Here is a 17897-nt window from a genome sequence, read left to right as displayed (position 1 = left end):
ACCAACAAGCCTCCTTTCTTTGATGGAACCGAATATCCCTACTGGAAGACGCACATGCAACTTTTCATAGAATCCTCAAGCTACAAGTTGTGGGATATCGTTGAAAATGGAAACATCGTCCATAAAGATGACGCTGGTGAACCCATCAAGAAAGATCAGCTGACAGAAGCTCAACGCAAAGACTATCAACTCAATTCAAAGGCAAAACTATTTCTCTTATGTGCCTTAAGCAAAGCTCAGTTGGACAAAGTTGATGGACTCGCAACTGCCAAAGAAGTATGGGAAGCTCTAGGGCTTGCCTATGAAGGTACAGCAAATGTACGTCAAGCCAAAGTAAGTTTACTAGTGGCTGAATATGAAACCTTCAAAATGAAGGAAAATGAAACCATTGATGAAATGTTCGCAAGATTTCAAACCATTATCAATGGTCTTCGAAATCTCGATCGCACATACGCACACATTGATCAAATCACAAAAATACTGAGGTGCCTTCCTAAAAGATGGAGACCCAAAGTTACTGCTATCCAAGAAGCAAGAGATCTTAGCACACTAAAACTTGAAGATCTCCTGGGATCTCTGAAGGTTCATGAGATTGAACTTTCTCAAGATGAAAGCCTAAAGAAGCAGAAAAGCATCGCCTTCAAAGCTAACATCTCCAAAAACAGTCAGACGAAAGAAATGTCTGATGAAGAAGATTCCTCAGAAGAACTGTCCGATGATGAGCAAGCACTGTTCAACAGAAAGTTCAAAAAGATGTGGATCAAACAACAAAGAGGAAAAGGCCTGAAGAAGGACAACAAAAGAGAATCAAGTCAGAAAAAGAAATCCTTTCCACACAAAGGTGAAAGCACCTCAACTGCAGACAAAAGCAACATTACATGTTTCGAATGCAAAAAGCCAGGTCACATCAAACCAGAATGTCCTAGACTAGCTAAAAAGCCTGTCAGGAAACCATTCTACAAGAAGAAGAAAGCTCTAGTAACTGGCTGGGATGATTCTGAAAACAACTCTGAAGATGACGAGGAAGAAGAAGATGAAGAATCTCTATTCGCTCTCATGGCTTCAGTAGATGGATCAGATGATGATGAAGATGATGAGGTAAGATCTGAAAATCTTGAAGAAGAGTTTAATGAACTGCTTGAACATTCTTACACTTTATCTGAAAAATACAAGAACCTGAAGAAACAGTTTTCCAAGTTGCAAAAAGAACATGAGAAAGTTTTAAAAGAAAAAGATTCCATTATTCTTGAAAATGAGTTTTTAAAGAAACAAGACTCCACAATGGAAGTATCTGCTTTAAAGAAAAGAATCAAAGTTTTGATTGATGATTTATCTACTTTCACAATAGGGCATGACAACTTAGTTAAACTATGTGGAAACAATAGAGACTTATATGATAAAAGTGGTCTGGGTTTTGACAGCAGTGAACCGTCTAATGAAACTATGTCTGATATATCGTTTACTTCTTCTATTGATAGTGAATCTAAATTTGTTGTGAACTGTTCAATAGAAAGGGAAGGAAAGAAAATCTTCTATGAGAAGAAGATTCCTCCCAAGCGTGCAACTAACCCTATAGGACCCAAGAAAATCTGGGTACCTAAGAAATCAATAATTCCTGTTGCAGATTTACTTAACAGAACGAAGGAAACGCCAACAATGGTACCTGGACAGTGGATGCTCGCGTCATATGACGGGAGAAAAGTCTATGTTCCCCAAGATTCGAGTTAGATCTGATGGTGGATGTGTAACCTTTGGTGGAAATCAAAAAGGATTCATTGTTGGAGAAGGTACTGTTGGTAAGGAACCTCTTCCAGTAATTAATAATGTCTTATTAGTTGAAGGGTTAAAACATAATCTACTTAGCATAAGTCAATTATGTGATAGTGGGTTCACTGTTTCCTTTAATAAAGTGAAGTGTAGTGTTACTGATTCCGATGACAAAATCATCTTTGAAGCTCAGAGACAAGGGAATCTATATAAGACGAACTTGGAAAACCTAGCAAATCAAAATGTAACTTGTCTAGTATCATCAGAGGATAATACATGGCTTTGGCATAGGAAGCTAGGGCATGCATCCTTAAGGACCATTACTAAAATCATAAGTAATGACTTAGTACGTGGTTTGCCAAAACTATCTATTAAATCTGATGCTACATGTTCTGCATGTACTCAAAGCAAACAGCATCGTACCTCCTGTCGTGCTAAAAACCTTGTCAGTACTAGCAAACCTCTGGACCTCTTACATATGGATTTGTTTGGTCCCACTAGGGTAGCTAGTGTTTCTGGAAAAAGATTTTGTTTTGTCATTATCGATGACTACACAAGATTCTGTTGGGTCTACTTCCTAAGAAGCAAGGATGAAACATTCCAAGCATTCAAGATCTTCAGCAAAAGAGTTCAAAATGAAAAGGGCTACTGCATCACAGCCATTCGCAGTGACAGAGGAGGAGAGTTTGTGAATGAAGATTTTGAAAAATTCTGTGCACAAGAAGGTATCAGCCATCAGTTCTCAGCTCCAAGGACACCACAGCAAAACGGTGTAGCTGAACGGAATAATAGATCACTTCAAGAAATGGCAAGGACAATGCTCAGTGAAACCTCCCTACCAAAGTATTTCTGGGCTGAAGCTATTGAAACTGCATGCTACATTCAGAATAGAATATCTATGCGACCCATGTTGAAAAAGACTCCATATGAACTATGGAAAGATAGAAAGCCAACTGTATCGTACTTTCATCCATTTGGATGCAAGTGTTACATTCTCAACACCAAGGACAACATCGGAAAATTTGACAATAAGTCTGATCAAGGAATTCTCCTTGGATATTCTTCTCACTCCAAAGCCTATAGAGTTTACAACTCAAGAACAAAAGTTGTTGAAGAATCTATCAATGTCAAGTTTGATGATAGTTCAATCAAGGCCGTTGATCGTTTAGAAAGAGATTTTCTCAATCTAGACCTATCAGATCATGATGAAGCAGATGACGACACAACAAGAGCTCAACCATCAGAATCAGTTCATGAAGATCAATCTCCGTCACCTCTTGGTACTATTCCTGAACAGTCTGACCAAGTCATGACTTCAAGCGGAATCTCACTTCCAAAGGAGTGGAAGTACAGAAGTGATCATCCACCAGAGCAAATCATTGGAAGTGTATCAGAAAGAGTAAAGACCAGATCAGCATTCAGAGAAGAATCAAACAGCGCATTCATCTCAGAGATTGAACCAAAGAACGTTGAAGAGGCTCTACAAGATGAAGGATGGATTCTGGCTATGCAAGAAGAACTAAATCAATTTGAAAGAAGTCAAGTATGGACCCTAGTTCCAAGACCAACTGGAAAATCTATCATTGGTACTAAATGGGTCTTCAGAAACAAGATGGATGAAAATGGGAAAGTCACTAGAAACAAAGCGAGACTAGTAGCACAAGGTTACAACCAACAAGAAGGAATTGACTACACTGAAACGTTCGCACCAGCTGCAAGAATTGAAGCAATAAGGATACTCCTAGCTTTTGCATGTCAACATTCCATCAAGCTATATCAAATGGATGTCAAAAGCGCCTTTCTGAACGGAGTAATTGAAGAGGAAGTCTATGTGAAGCAACCTCCAGGCTTTGAAGAACCATCCACTCCAGACTACGTGTACAGGTTGAAGAAAGCTCTGTACGGTTTAAAACAAGCCCCAAGGGCTTGGTATGATCGTCTAAGCAACTTTCTCATAAAGAATGGTTTTTCAAGAGGAAAGATTGACAACACCCTCTTCAGGAAGCAATTGAAGGACGACTACATCCTTGTACAATTGTATGTTGATGATATCATCTTCGGTGCAACTAGCGATAAACTGTGTAAAGAATTTTCCACTCTCATGCAAAGTGAATTTGAAATGAGTATGATGGGAGAACTGAAATTCTTTCTGGGACTTCAAATCAAGCAAGAGAAAGACAAGATCTTCATACATCAGTCCAAGTACATAAAGGATATGCTCAAGAAATACAACATGCACAAGTCAAATGAGATGAGTACTCCTATGTATCCCAACACTGTTCTGGACAAAAGTGATGAAAGCTCACCAGTTGACCCAACATCGTACAGAGGGATGATTGGTTCACTTCTTTATTTAACGTCCAGCAGACCAGACATAATGTTTAGTGTTTGTCTATGTGCAAGGTTTCAGGTAAACCCACAGCAATCTCATCTTAGTGCTGTTAAGCGAATCTTTAGATATTTAATTGGTACTGCTAATCTTGGTCTATTATATGAGAAAGGTGAAGATTTCAGGTTGAAAGGATTTTGTGATGCGGATTATGCTGGTGATCGAGTTGAACGGAAAAGCACTAGTGGAGGATGTCACTTTCTGGGAAACTGTTTAGTATCCTGGACAAGTAAACGTCAAAGCACTATTTCCTTATCCACTGCTGAAGCTGAATATGTGGCAGCAAGTTCTTGTTGTACACAACTCCTGTGGATAAAGCATCAACTTGAGGATTACAACATTCATGAAAACAAGATACCTCTTTTATGTGATAACACAAGTGCTATCAATATTGCCAAGAATCCAGTTCAGCATTCAAGAACAAAGCACATTGAGATCAAACATCATTTCATTAGAGACCTTGTGGCAAAGGGAAACATTGATATATCTCATATACACACAGAAGATCAACTTGCTGACATACTCACGAAACCTCTTTTGGAAGGCAGATTCTCAGATCTAAGAACAAGGATAAATATGCACTCTGCTCAATAAAAGGTATGGAAACAAAGGTTTCTATTTTGCAGGTTTCGTTCTTCGAAGAACATCCGCACTGTTCTGTCTCCTCACTGTTCAACCAGTAGATCAAATCGTTCAACAACTCTCTGTTCAATGAAGTTGCTCTCAGGAAATCTATATCGTTTGGTTAACAGCTGGCAAAGACATTGTTTAGTTCAATGCATCATTACTCTTGCACGTGCTACAACAGTGAACTTTGAAAGGTCTCATCACATTAAATGCGAAGCAGTTATCTCTCTTACTTTTAACGCGCGTGGTCTCAACTGCTCAATTGTTTAATAGTTTCTCTCTCATGAAAAGAAAACCGCCATCTGCACACCATCCAAAACTGCCATTCCTTATTCCAAATCAAATATATCCAAAAGATTTCCTTCTTTCTCTTTCACCTCACTTCATTTGACACTTACTCTCTCTCTCTTCCAAGTAAAGAAACCCTAAGCCTTCTCTGAAACTTCCTCTCATTCCCAAATGGCCGGAGTTCTTGCTACCTCTTCCAAAGCCCCTTCCAAATCTAAGGCCCAATCCAAGAAAGGTGGTAAAACACCTTACTCTGCTGAAGAAATGGAGATCATCCAGAGGAGATCAGAGAGGATCAACCGCCAACGCTCTGTTCAACTCAAGGAGGTTGGAGCCGTGAAAACTGAGAAACTGGGTGACAACTCTCTTGTGTCCCCAAGGTACTTTGATCTGAAGGTGTTTGCCTTCGTGAAGATGGCTGGGCTTGCAGACTTACTTCATCAGGACTGGGAGACGGTGTACACCATGGCTCAGCGTGAGGTGTATGTGCCTTTGGTAAAGGAATTTTATGACTGTGCCGTTGTGATAAATCACAGACAAGTCATTAATTCCAAAGTAAATGACAAGATCATCTCAGTGACTCTCAACGACATGGCTGAAGCACTGAATGTGAAGTTGGAAGTTGGTGAAAAATATTCCCCAAATTGGTTTGCAAAAGTTGATGACTGGAAGTGCATTTGGAAGAATCAAGAGGAACCACTGACTGTGGAGGTAGGCAATCTCATTGATGATGTAAAGTTCAACAATGCTGTGATTAGCAAGGTTATCCTACCAAAGGATGGTGCAAGAAATTATGTAAATGCTCATGCAAGGTACGCACTGTACAAGATCCTGAAAAGAGTGAAAATTAACCCTGCCCACTTGATGTGGAACTACTTGATCAACTATCTGGAGAAAAGCCAAGGATACCTTCCTTTTGGCTCGCTGCTGACTGTTATTTTCGAAAAGAAAGGTATTATCAAAGAGTTTCTGGAATCAGAGGATCGCTTGAATGAAGATGTGATCTTTCCTTCACCAATCAGACTGGGAGATGTGAGCAAGATGCACATTCCCTTTGATGCCTCTGAAGTTCCTGAAGAATTCTTGCCCAGAACAAGGAAAACCACCAAAGGAAAAGAAAAGGTATCTGCTGTACAGACTGTCCAGACAAGGAAGAAAAATCTGACAGAACTGTCCGATGTGTCAAAGAAGGAACCGTCCAAGAGAACTGTTCCTGCATCTCTCCGCATCGCACCGTTCCCTAAGGACGAGGAAGAACAGTCTGTTCGAATCAAGATTGTGAAGAGTGGTGCACCATTGCAGTCTCAATCCAACCCCATCGCTTCAAGAACCAGATCCGGAAAAGGTTCTCCGCCTGTTAAGAAGGCTGAACCCAAAAAGCTAAAGAGATTGAGGAAGCAATTTGAAGAACCTCAAGTTACTGTTGAACCACAACCTGCATATCAGAAAAGGAAGATTCTCTCTGCTGAACCTGAGGAGCCCTTCTTTGATGAGGACATTGCCCTTCACACAAGGTTAGCAAACTCTCTCTTACCCTATCAAGAAATTCCTTCTGAAATGTCCAACAAAGAATTTCTGGATTCACTGTTTGTTGATAATACTCAAACACCACACTCCTCTCCAACACATTCACAACACCACACTGAACCATTGCCAAAACTCCCACCAAACACAAACCTCAATGAACCCTTGACTGAAACAACACATGAACCACTCACATCTCAACCAAACTCTACCATGAACACTGCTTTCATCACTGACCAAACTGTCGTTGCACAAGAGAATGCCTCTGCATTCCAACTTGCCCAATCTTTGCCTAAGTCATTGATTGCTGATGAGCATATGACTTCTACTCTCAAACCGTTCACGGAAGCAAGCACTAAGAAGGCAAGCAGATCCGGTACTGTTCTCTATTTTTCTCAAGCAAGAAAAAGGCGCCTTCAGACGCTAGTGTCCTCTGCTATCCAACGCAGACGCACCTTGAGGACTACCAAGGGATCGTTCAAAAGCTACCTGAACCTTCTGGCAAGAAAGATTGACAAGTCTTCAAGCAATCAGCTCACCGCCACGTGGAAACGTCAAGAGGGTGACAACTACTTGTTCCAACTTCAAGCTTGCAAAGTTCCTGATCCAGAGTTCTGGAAATTGAGTGTCTTTGAGGGATATGTTGGTACTCTGCCATATTCTCTCATGAATCGGACCTCCGCGCTCTCACTGAAATTTGGAACTTGGGTGTTTGTACTCCTACCCACTCACATTCCTGAAGTTGTTTCTCATCCTAAGAAAGCCAACGCTGACAAAGGAAAGGAGAAGATGCTTGAAGAAGCAGAAGATACAGAATCACAACTGAACAGTTCTGCTGATGAAGATGAATCTGAGGGACTTCAAGCTGATTTCAAGACTGAAGCTGGAAGCTCAAGTGCTCAAGTCTTGGCGACTCAATTTGTCACCAGAGAAGACTTTGAAGACCACCGTGACCACATCAACCAGCAGTTCATGACTCTTGCTCAGAAAATCGATCAGCTGCTGACACGCCTTGGCTAATGGCCAACTCTCTATCCTGAACAATTCGCTTTTACTTTTATGTTTTCAGACAATTGTTCACTGATTATGCATATTTTTATCGTTCCATCATGCTTATCGTTTTATAACTAACGTTTGCCATGTTTACTATGCATATTATACCTTTCTACTAAATTCTTTTCCCTTTCTTTTTAATAATGCCAAAGGGGGAGAAAATAGGAATTAGGAGTTATAGAAAAGTTAAGATCAAGTTCAAGGTTGTTTCCTTAACCTAACACCAAAATAGGAATTAGGAGTTATAGAAAAGTTAAGATCAAGTTCAAGGTTGTTTCCTTAACCTAACACCAAAGTTTTATACAACTCAGGGGGAGTATACAACTCAGGGGGAGTAATATGTTTTGAATAAGTTGTTTTTAACATTTATCTTACCCAATTTAGGGGGAGCATAAATTCTTTTTACTCTTGATCATTATCCTTTTCAATAAAAATTGTCATTATCAAAAAGGGGGAGATTGTTAAGTTCAAACGTGTTACAACGTGTTTCAATCCTATTTTGATCCTAACAATTTTTATAAATACTTTTCTCTAGTAAAATCTAATTCCAGATGTTAATGACATTTTTCAGGAAATATATATTATAAGGTCGCATGCTTCAACGAATATGCCTAAGCCTTATAAGGAAAAAGAAGTTTACGCAAGATATGATCGCATCGTCCAGTAAACTAGGAAGACACTTATTATGTATCGTTCTATGCCACGTCATACCTCAGAATTTCAGAAGAAGTCTTTGAGCGGGAAAGTCAAAATTGTATCTCAACTATTTGCCCCATGCTTTAGTCAGAAGGAAACTAATCTGGTCACGTGCAAACTGATTTACCTTTGAAGAGAGAAGTCTCGATGACCAATGAAGAGGAAAAAGGACAACACGTCAACATCAATTTTCCAAAATGTCTCTCTTCTGCAAAGTAGCCCAAAGCTATCACCACCTACTAGCTGACAAAGTACACCTTTTTGGCTAAAGGATAGCTTTGAACAGCAGCATGCATTTAATGAAGCTACCAACCGGAGATTTGAATCAATGGTTAGATGACACTCACAACGGCTACAAACAACGGCCAGATTTTGTGTCTCAACGGCTACACAACTAGCAAGATCATATATAAAGGACATATCTGAAGATTGAAGACATGAAGAGAAAAATTTATTGCAAGAAAAGAAAGAACTCAGAGCAGTTAATCAAAACATTCTTCAAAGCATTCAAAGCTCACAGCAGATTTCCTAAGAGTCAAATCCGATCTCATACCTCTGCTAAATCAAGAGAGAATACCAAACCTTAAAAGAGTCAAACCTCTTCTCTTACTTCTCTCTTAGATTCTGAACTCCTGTGTGTTCCAACGTCTTTTCAGAACCCAAAACACTTGAGAGTTCCAGTGCCATAAATTGTCTACACCAACTCTTTTGAGAAGAGATTTCCTGTAGAGCCAAACAATCTTGTTGATTGTAGGAGGAGTCCTGTACAATACTTGGAGAAGTCCGTGATAATACTAGGAGGAGTCCTGTACAACACTTGGAGAAGTCCGTGATAATACTTGGAGAAGTCTTGTCTAATACTTGTATTGGAGAAGTCCTTGATACTTGCTAGTGAAAATCTTGGTGGTGGCCAAGTACTGGACGTAGCCCAATCGTTTAGGGTGAACCAGTATAAATTCATGTGTGCTGATCGTTCTGCTTTATTTACTTACTTCCGCTGCACTAAACAGTTTTTGAAAAGTCACCAGAACAATTTTCTTAAGAACTTATCTTCTTTTCATAAACTAAAGTTTTAACAAGTAATTTTTAAGAACACAATTCAAACCCCCCTTTCTTGTGTTACTTATTTACATATCAAGATGCTCCAACGCATTAAGCAACAAGGCTTGGATATTGTTCCTCGCATTCTCATTGTAAGTCCTGTCGCATGTTTAGAAATCTGTCTACAATTGATTCTAAAGCCAAAATTTAATTCTGAGGAGAAGCTTGCTTTGTCTATAATGTATGTATATTTCTCTAATTGGTGCCTTTGGATGCTGTTAAATGCAGAGCATTGCCACATTCTTCGCGTTCCCTTAAGAAATGAGAAGGGAACTATCCGCAAATGGATCTCAAGATTCGAAGTCTGGCCCTACCTAGAAACTTACACCGAGGTAAATGGCTAACCATGATTCTGATGTTGTTCTACAATTTTGATGCTTTTATTTGAATTTGACCTTGATTTTAATTATTTCTTGTCATTAGGATGCTGCTCATGAGCTTGCCAAAGAGTTGCAAGGGAAGCCTGATCTGATCGTTGGAATTATGTGAGTGCATTCATTGGCTGTACATTCATGTTGCTGATTTCCCTGGTAGCTGTTAGTTTAACATGATTCTTTGGCTGTACATTCATGTTGCTGAACAGTATATGTTTAGTATTAACTACTTAGTCTACTTATTTCCTTAGGTCATGTGTTTATAAACTGAGGAATTTTCTTTCTTTCTTTCTAATGCATTATTGTTTTGCAAGTTCTGGTTTGAGGCTAGATTTTTACATGATTAGTGACAAAAATTTACATATTTACATTTTCCATGGCTATAGGAAAAACTTTTGATTGTTTGATCTGTGTTTTAGAAAAAAAAAATACTTTGTGGCGGTATGAAACACCCGCTAAAAACACGCCGCTAAATAATTCCATGTCCGAAGGGTTGTTAAAAACCGCCATGGTATACGCGTGGCGAGTCTATCAGGAGGGGTTTTCAAAACCCTGCTAAATGAGCCGCGGGGGTCAAAAACCGCCGCTAAATGTGAAAAAAAACCCCCGCTAAATAGCGCATTTTTTGTAGTGTTAGTTGATGAAGGGTACGGTGCTTTTTGTTAGCTCCAGAGTTGAGGTTGAGCAGGATTTGTGGTTCTATTTGCATCTACTTGTCTCACTGCAACTTGTCTCACACTGATTGACTTTTAACATAGTTTGTGTCTATAAATATATGCTCATCTGCAAAGTGTGTTCCTCCGAGGGACATCGGATAAATTTGGAATGATGCAAAGAAGATTAGCATCGCCCCTTGCCCCTGCGCAAGAATGACACGCGCAAATGGAGAGATGGCCCAATTTTTTTTACTCCAGTCTTCTTCTATTGGGGTCCAAATATTATCCAATTTTCTGTTCAAGAATGTCCTGATTTTTATTTGCACAAATCTATGTAGAATTCTGTGCAATGATAAAATAATACTGCCCGGATATTATGCAATATTATGCGTGTCCTCCCTTTTTAATTTCTGTTTACTTCTAATTGGTTTGCCAATTTATTCAATGCTTAAGTTGATGCTGCAGAAGAGTTAGTTTTTTTCATCTTTGAAAGATGTCTTTTTCTTTCTTCTAGAATTTTGCTGTCCCAATTCAGTTTAGTATCTTAGAATATCATTGGGGTTAGATCTCACAAATGGGCAGAAGAGACTGGATCTTTTATAGAGATGTTCTATATCATAAATAGGGCTTTCCTTTTGCCTTCCATCTAAATCACAACACTAGCTTTCATCAAGTTCCCCTTATCAGACTATCCCTTATTTTCTTCAGTTGGCAGGATGAGAATTGAGAAGTAAAGCATTTTTGCTGTTAATTTTATTGTTATTTAATTGTTTCCATCAGATATATCATGGTTTCATTTCTGTTAGTAATTGTTGGTAAAATTAATTGCAGTGTGGTCTATCCTATCAAATGTCGAAATTTGAACTTGATATCTTGCTCAAGCATAGGCATTATTCATTTCACATAAAAATTAGATACAGAATTGTTCCGTTGCACTGAATTTTTGATTCTGTGCCAAATCAGCACTATGTTACGGTACCGATATGAAGTTTTCGAAAGCTGAAATACTTAAATTATTAAGGAATCTTGGTCATGGCTTAAGTCGTGAATGTCTGGGATTTGAAAGTGTTTCTATTTACTATTTTATTAGACCTAACCCGAATTCTAATGGCATTAAAGGCAGTTCTTATCCAGTGATCTGTGGGTTATGGGGCCACCATGCTTTCATTGTGAAACTCTAATTTTAATAGCTCACAAATTGTCTTCATAACCGGTTTGGACCTTGTAAATGTTATTCTCATGAATTCCCACTATTGTTTTGAAAGGGCTCAATTGATGCAAACTCATAGCTCATGCCTCTAGATCACAGGTATGGAGAGCAAGAGGAAGTTTATTAGAGGGGAAAGAGGGAAAGTTCTATAAGAGGAGAAAGGATAGCCTTTTAAAGAGAAAACATAAATTTCTCTTATTTAGTTTGCAGATGGAGATCATTGAGCAAGTGGATTTTCACTCATGCAGTTCTTCCATCTGTGTTTGGTGCATAGTTTGATAACTAATACAAGTTTTTCTTGCTCAAATTCTCTAAAAATACCTTTATATTATATACCCTCTTAATACTATGTATGTCTCATACTGTTATTCAATAGTGTTATATAATGTTTCAGATCTCCCTTTACTTTTTTCTATGCTTGTGTGGAAGACTTTGCAGATGATAAATATGATTATAGTAATGATAGTTAGATGATGAGGTTTCCTAAGAGTGGACACGTATTTCGTTTATTTAATGTACAACACTTCTTTGTACAATCATATTTTTATTTTTGTTCGGGGTTTCTTGAACATAATCGCAATCTTAAGTCTTACATACTGTTTGGTTCAAAGGAGGGGAGGGGAGGGGAGGGGAAGGGAGGGGAGGGATTTTAATACTTATTACGTTTGGTTCATAGGAGGGGAGGGGAGGGAAAATAACTTATTTTTATTTGGTTAACTAGGGGAGTGGAGTGATTTTATAATTAAAATTACTTTTATACCCTTTTATATATTTACTTGAATTAAACAACACAATATAACATCCTTCTTCATCAACAATTATTCTGCATAATTTTAAACCTTCACCACAACAAAATATTCTGCATAATTTTTCAGGATCTGCACTTCCAACAAAATATTCAAGTCGGAGCAAAAGCAAAATACAAATAAGAAAGAAAACTGGAAAAATCCCTGAAACAGTGCCTCAAAAATTAATACACAAGTTATAAAGACTAGAGAACACTTCCAGGGAAAAGAGCAAAATAGTCAAGACCACTAGTAACATTCAAGACCCTTCTCCAGTAGCACTATAAGCAAAATCCTTCATGCCACCCACCCACAACAGAAGCCTCGAAACAATTCAAGACCCTTCTCCAGTAGCATATTTTTGCTGCTAAGATTAGGTGATGCTACCAATCCTGTACTGCAATATATATGCACAACATATAGTAGCACTAATGGCAGCTTTTCTGGAAGTGGCTGAATAAATTTGTTTTAGACCAGCTTTGTTGCAGTTAGTGAGAAAATGGAGTATGAGTTCATGAGAAAGATTAGTCAAGTACAAGTTCATTCAGTTTTTGTTTTGTCTTATTAAATTAAGTATATAGATTTGGCACTGATTGATCTAAGCTGCTTCATTTTCCAAAGTCAATTACTGTGTTAGCTGCATAACATTTTGATGCATTCTGCAATTCCACTAAGACACAGTTTCTTTCTTTCTACTTCCCAAATCTTATGGTGCCTAATTAGTATGTATTATTTGGGGCAAGAACATTTGGGGCAATTGGAAATGGAATTGCAGATGATACAGTGTCGTACAAACAATGACAACATGAATAAACATCACCATGATGAACCAAACAATATATACATGTTGAACCAAACAATATAACATTGATAGCATGAATAAACATAACAGAAAGAGGGCTACTAACTCATACCTGATTGATTCAATTGGTGACAAAGAAAGGGCTGCAGTTGGGGTGCGAATGCAGGGGCCGGCGCAGCCGAGAAGAGGCGGCGGCTGAGTGGGGGGCACCGGCGGAGAGAGACCAGAGAAGGGGCCAGAGGTGGTTGGTATGAAGAAGCTGACCTATACGTGAAATGAAGAAGGGGATATACACATGAAACCCTATAGGATAAATTGGAATTTTTTAATTTGTGCAGGGTTATTTTTGTCTGAAATTTATTTCCCCTCCAAATTCCCCCACTTTTGGGGGGAACAAAAAGTTGAGGTTGGAGGGAATTTGCTCCCCCCCATTTCCCTCCCCTCCCCTCCTAAAATTTGAACCAAACAAAATCAGATTTTTAAAATCCCTCCCCTCCCCTCCCCTCCCCTCCCCTCCATTATCCTCCAACCAAACATTCTGTTAACGACTGTAGGTGATTGAGAAACTAATTATTTGAACAATAACAAGTTTTTATGGGCTTTTGGATTATCTGTTAGTAATGTGAACCGGACACCTAACCGGTTCGAGCCGCACATCGGATCGGACATGCAACTAGCCCGGTAAGACTCGGCCGGTTCAGTCAAAAAACCGGCGACTCCGATCTAATTCGGTTGGACCGGAGAGTAAGCCAGATTTTTTTTTTAAAAAGTCAAAATTGGAGACACAATAAGCTTCACAGAGAAAGAAGGAAGATTCAAGATTTCATGAAGGATTGGTTGAAAATTGGAGTCTCTTGTGTGTGAGAGAGGGAGAAAGAGATCGCACATGGGGGATGAGAGAAGGAAAAGAAAAAGATGCAGTAACAAAACAGAATTGCAAGAACGAAATCCCACCATATTTGCTCAAATGGTTGTGCGGCTGCTTGTGAACTGGTACTGCAACAGAGGTTGATACTTAGGGTTTTCTATTGTTTTATGCCCTTTTAATGAAATATTGATATTTTTTATTGGGGCCAACAGTTTTGTGTATGCATTAAATAGTTGTGCTAGCCCATTTGATAAGTAGTTTAAAAAAAAAACCATTTGATAAGGCTACGACCAAAAACTGAAAGGTTCTGTTACATAAAATAAACAAGGTGGGTTGGATAAATAAAATTAGTTAATTTTATGATGAATTAATAATATTTTTAATGTGAAATCACAATAGTAATTATAAGAAATTTAATACTAAAATTAGTTTGTTAGAAAATTATTAATGGTTTTAAATTTATGATTTGAAATTATTAGATGATTAACTTGTATTATGAATTTTTTTAAAATATTAATATATTCCGAGTCAAACGGTTCAACCAGTGACCCAGTGGTCAGACCAATGACTCATTGACCCAGTGCCCTGACCGAGTCGATCACCGATCCGAGTTTAATAACACTGCTTAAAAGCACATTTGGTCCCCCACAAATTTCAATTGTGCAAAACGAGTTCTTAAACTATTTTTTTAACAAACTGAGCCCCCCACATTTATGCCGTTAGTGACGGTGGTCCTTATACTATTTTCCGTCCAAAAACTAATGATTTGGGGGACTAAAAATGCAATTAAACAAAAAATAATGAATAAAAATATGGAAAAGCAATTGTTCTTCATTTTTCCCAGAAATAACATTATATCCATCTTCTTCATCTTCATCTTCGTCATCTTCGAACCTAACAACCCAGAAAAATAAAATGAGAGAGTGAGCTCCCAAAACTCGAACACCCACAAACACTTTCTCTGCGTTTGAGGCAACAAAGTATAAAATTCATTTCCATTCACCAAAATCTCTCTCTCTCTCTCTCTCTCTCTCTCTCTCTCTCTCTCTCTCTCTCTCTCTCTCCCTCCCTATGAGGATCCGTAAGAATGCCAAGCTTGTAGAGGAGAAGAGGAGAAAGCTTGGTGTTCTTACGGATCCTCATATGGAGAGAGAATTAGATTTTGGAGAATGGAAATGAATTTTATACTATGTTGCCTCAAACTCAGAGAGAGTGTTTGTGTGTATTGGAGTTTTGACTGTTCACTCTCTCATTTCATTTTTCTAGGTTGTTAGGTTTGAAGATGATGATGATGAAGAGGAAGACGATGAATGTTCATGTTATTTCTGGGGGAAAAATGAAGAATAACTTATTTTCTATTTTTTATTAATTTTTTTGTTTAATTGCATTTCTGGTCCCCCAAATCGTTAGTTTTTTTATGAAAAATGGTATAAGGAGCAACGTCACTAACGGCGTAAACGTGGGGGACCCAACTTGCTAAAAAAATAGTTTAAAGACTCATTTTGCACATTTGAAATTTGTGGGGGACCAAATGTACTTTTAAGCCATATATAATTGGACATGCTGGTTTAGTTACTTCCATTTCACAAGACTCAAATTTTAAGAAAACTAATTAGAGGTTTAACATGCTCACCAACCCAACAACAACATTAACAAAGCAACTTAGTATAAAATTTAAGTTCAAAATTTTTTCTAAGAATTAAGAATCATCTTAGTAACTCATCTAGGGTTGACGTGAGTAATGAAATAACAATTTTATATATTTCAAGTCCTTAGTGTTGAAGCCCATGATTTAATTAGCATGAGAGTAGTCCATGATGAACATGACAGATTCCTTATCCATATAATGGATTTTAAGTGCATCACGTAAAGTCTCAACATCAAAATGTGCATCAAGTACCCCATAGGTAATGAAGAGATGAAGGTCATGAGGATTGTTGAAAATGTTACAGATTTAAGGGTTCACTTCTCTATAATGCATAATATTGAAATTTTGTTTGCACATAATTGAATTTTGTCAGAATGTCACGTATATCAATTTTAAAAATGCTAATTTATAGATAACATTAAATATCATAGTAGAAGCACGCTTGATAAGTTATTAAAGTAATTGATTTGATAACATAATGAGTTAAGAATTTAGATGGAAAAATCTTACTTTGAGCCAAGCAAACCACATTCTTTATTGATGTTGGCTGAGGTTCATTCAATAAAAAGAAAGCAACAATTGAAAAAGTGAGGCACTAGTTTACACCCGAGCAGGACATTTAGTCAAAAATGTTATTTTTTAGAAAAATGTGTCTATGTCTTCAGTCAAAGTCAAAGTTTGGCTGAATATTTAAACTACTAAGGTTTACTGACCAGTATAACTTGTCTATGTCATCAGTCAAAGTTTATTATTTTTTAATAAGGTTTTGAATGATTGTGTACATCTTTCTAAAATTAAATTATTCAAATTTATTTATTAAATCTCTGATTGAATGTCCTGCTCAGGTGAAAACCTAGGTCTCAATTATTTAAATCATGATTTCTTCTTGTTGAATGAACCTCAGTCATCATCAAGAAAGAATATGGTTCACTTGGATCAGAGTAAAATTTCGCCATCTAGCTATATAACTCAATACTCGTGTTGTACAATCAATTACTTTATATCTAATCAATCAAGTTTATACTATGATGTTTAATGTTACGTATGGATTACCATTTTTAAAAGTTTCAAACCTTAGATTCAGAAAAAAATTCAATTATATGAGACTATAATATAATATATGCATTATGTAGAAATAAAGCCACCAATCTATAGCATTTCCAACATTGCTCGTGATGTCCCTCTCTTCAATAACTATAGGGTCATGATACACATTTTGATATTTGTGACGTTGAGACATTACTTGATGCACTCGAGATCCCTGATATGGATAAGATAAGGGTCATGCCCATAAAGGACTATACTCATACTAATTAAATCATGGTGTTCAACCCTAAAGACATGGAGTATAAAATTGTGATTTCATTTTTTTAATTTTTACGTCAATACTTGATGGGAAACACCTTCAAATTTCCTACCATAACTACATTTTATTAAAATATCATTTATTCACGTTAATTTATATGGATATAGATTATATAAATTTAGTTTATTACATTTTTTGTCTTTATCATGTACTTATTTTTAATTTACTATCGTGCATTTGATATGTTTCTTATTAAAAAAAAGGGATGAAAATGAGCCTGTAGCTGTTAAAAGGTGAAACTTGAACTCTTTCCTAAACTTAGGCCCCGTTTGGATAAACAGCTTAATTAAGCGCTTATGGTCATAAGCGCTTATGACATAAGCGCTTATTCATAAGCTATTTTTAAAAATTTATTGAAATAAATTAAAAATAAGCTGTGTATAAGCATAAGCTGTTTTTCATAAGCTATCCTGAGTAGCTTATGAAAATAAGCTGAAAATAGCTTATGGCAGACCATAAGCTGTTTGCATAAGCTCTCCCAAACACTGGCATAAGAGCTTATGCTGTCAGATAAGCTCAAATAAGCTCTTCCAAACTGGGCCTTAAAGTATGAGTCTAACATGGTAGTTTGATGTGAACAATTTCCAAGGTATGAAACCAACGTTTTCAAATGATATCCAATAAAATACTAAAATATGATTGAATATTTGTTTTCAACTTGTTTACACTATAATTATATAGTTATCAAGCTCTGTAAAAGTATTATTATGTGCATTTAAAATTTCAAAACTTTATTTCTACAA

At 37.3% G+C, this 17897-nt stretch overlaps 1 protein-coding gene and 1 pseudogene across 1 annotated transcript; both read left to right on the top strand.

Annotated features, from left to right (window-relative positions):
* Positions 1-9483: 9483 nt before the first annotated feature.
* Positions 9484-9934, top strand: LOC130720063 (sucrose synthase-like). The gene is made up of 2 exons (XM_057570649.1): positions 9484-9777; positions 9869-9934. Exons 1-2 carry the CDS (start codon positions 9484-9486, stop codon positions 9932-9934), a joined length of 360 nt encoding a protein of 119 aa, XP_057426632.1.
* A 679-nt stretch (positions 9935-10613) lies between these two features.
* Positions 10614-10724, top strand: LOC130734724 (U6 spliceosomal RNA; annotated as a pseudogene).
* The last annotated feature ends 7173 nt before the right edge of the window (positions 10725-17897 follow it).

Source organism: Lotus japonicus, chromosome 1 (assembly GCF_012489685.1).
Source record: "Lotus japonicus ecotype B-129 chromosome 1, LjGifu_v1.2".
NCBI classification, from domain to species: Eukaryota; Viridiplantae; Streptophyta; class Magnoliopsida; order Fabales; family Fabaceae; genus Lotus; species Lotus japonicus.
This window is presented reverse-complemented; position numbering and strand designations above follow the sequence as displayed.

Bases quoted from the DNA above. Each gene is read 5' to 3' on its own strand.
- LOC130720063 (XM_057570649.1), top strand. From the start codon at position 9,484: ATGCTCCAACGCATTAAGCAACAAGGCTTGGATATTGTTCCTCGCATT. The intron at 9,778-9,868 runs GTAAATGGCTAA...TCTTGTCATTAG, and splicing joins ACCTAGAAACTTACACCGAG to GATGCTGCTCATGAGCTTGC.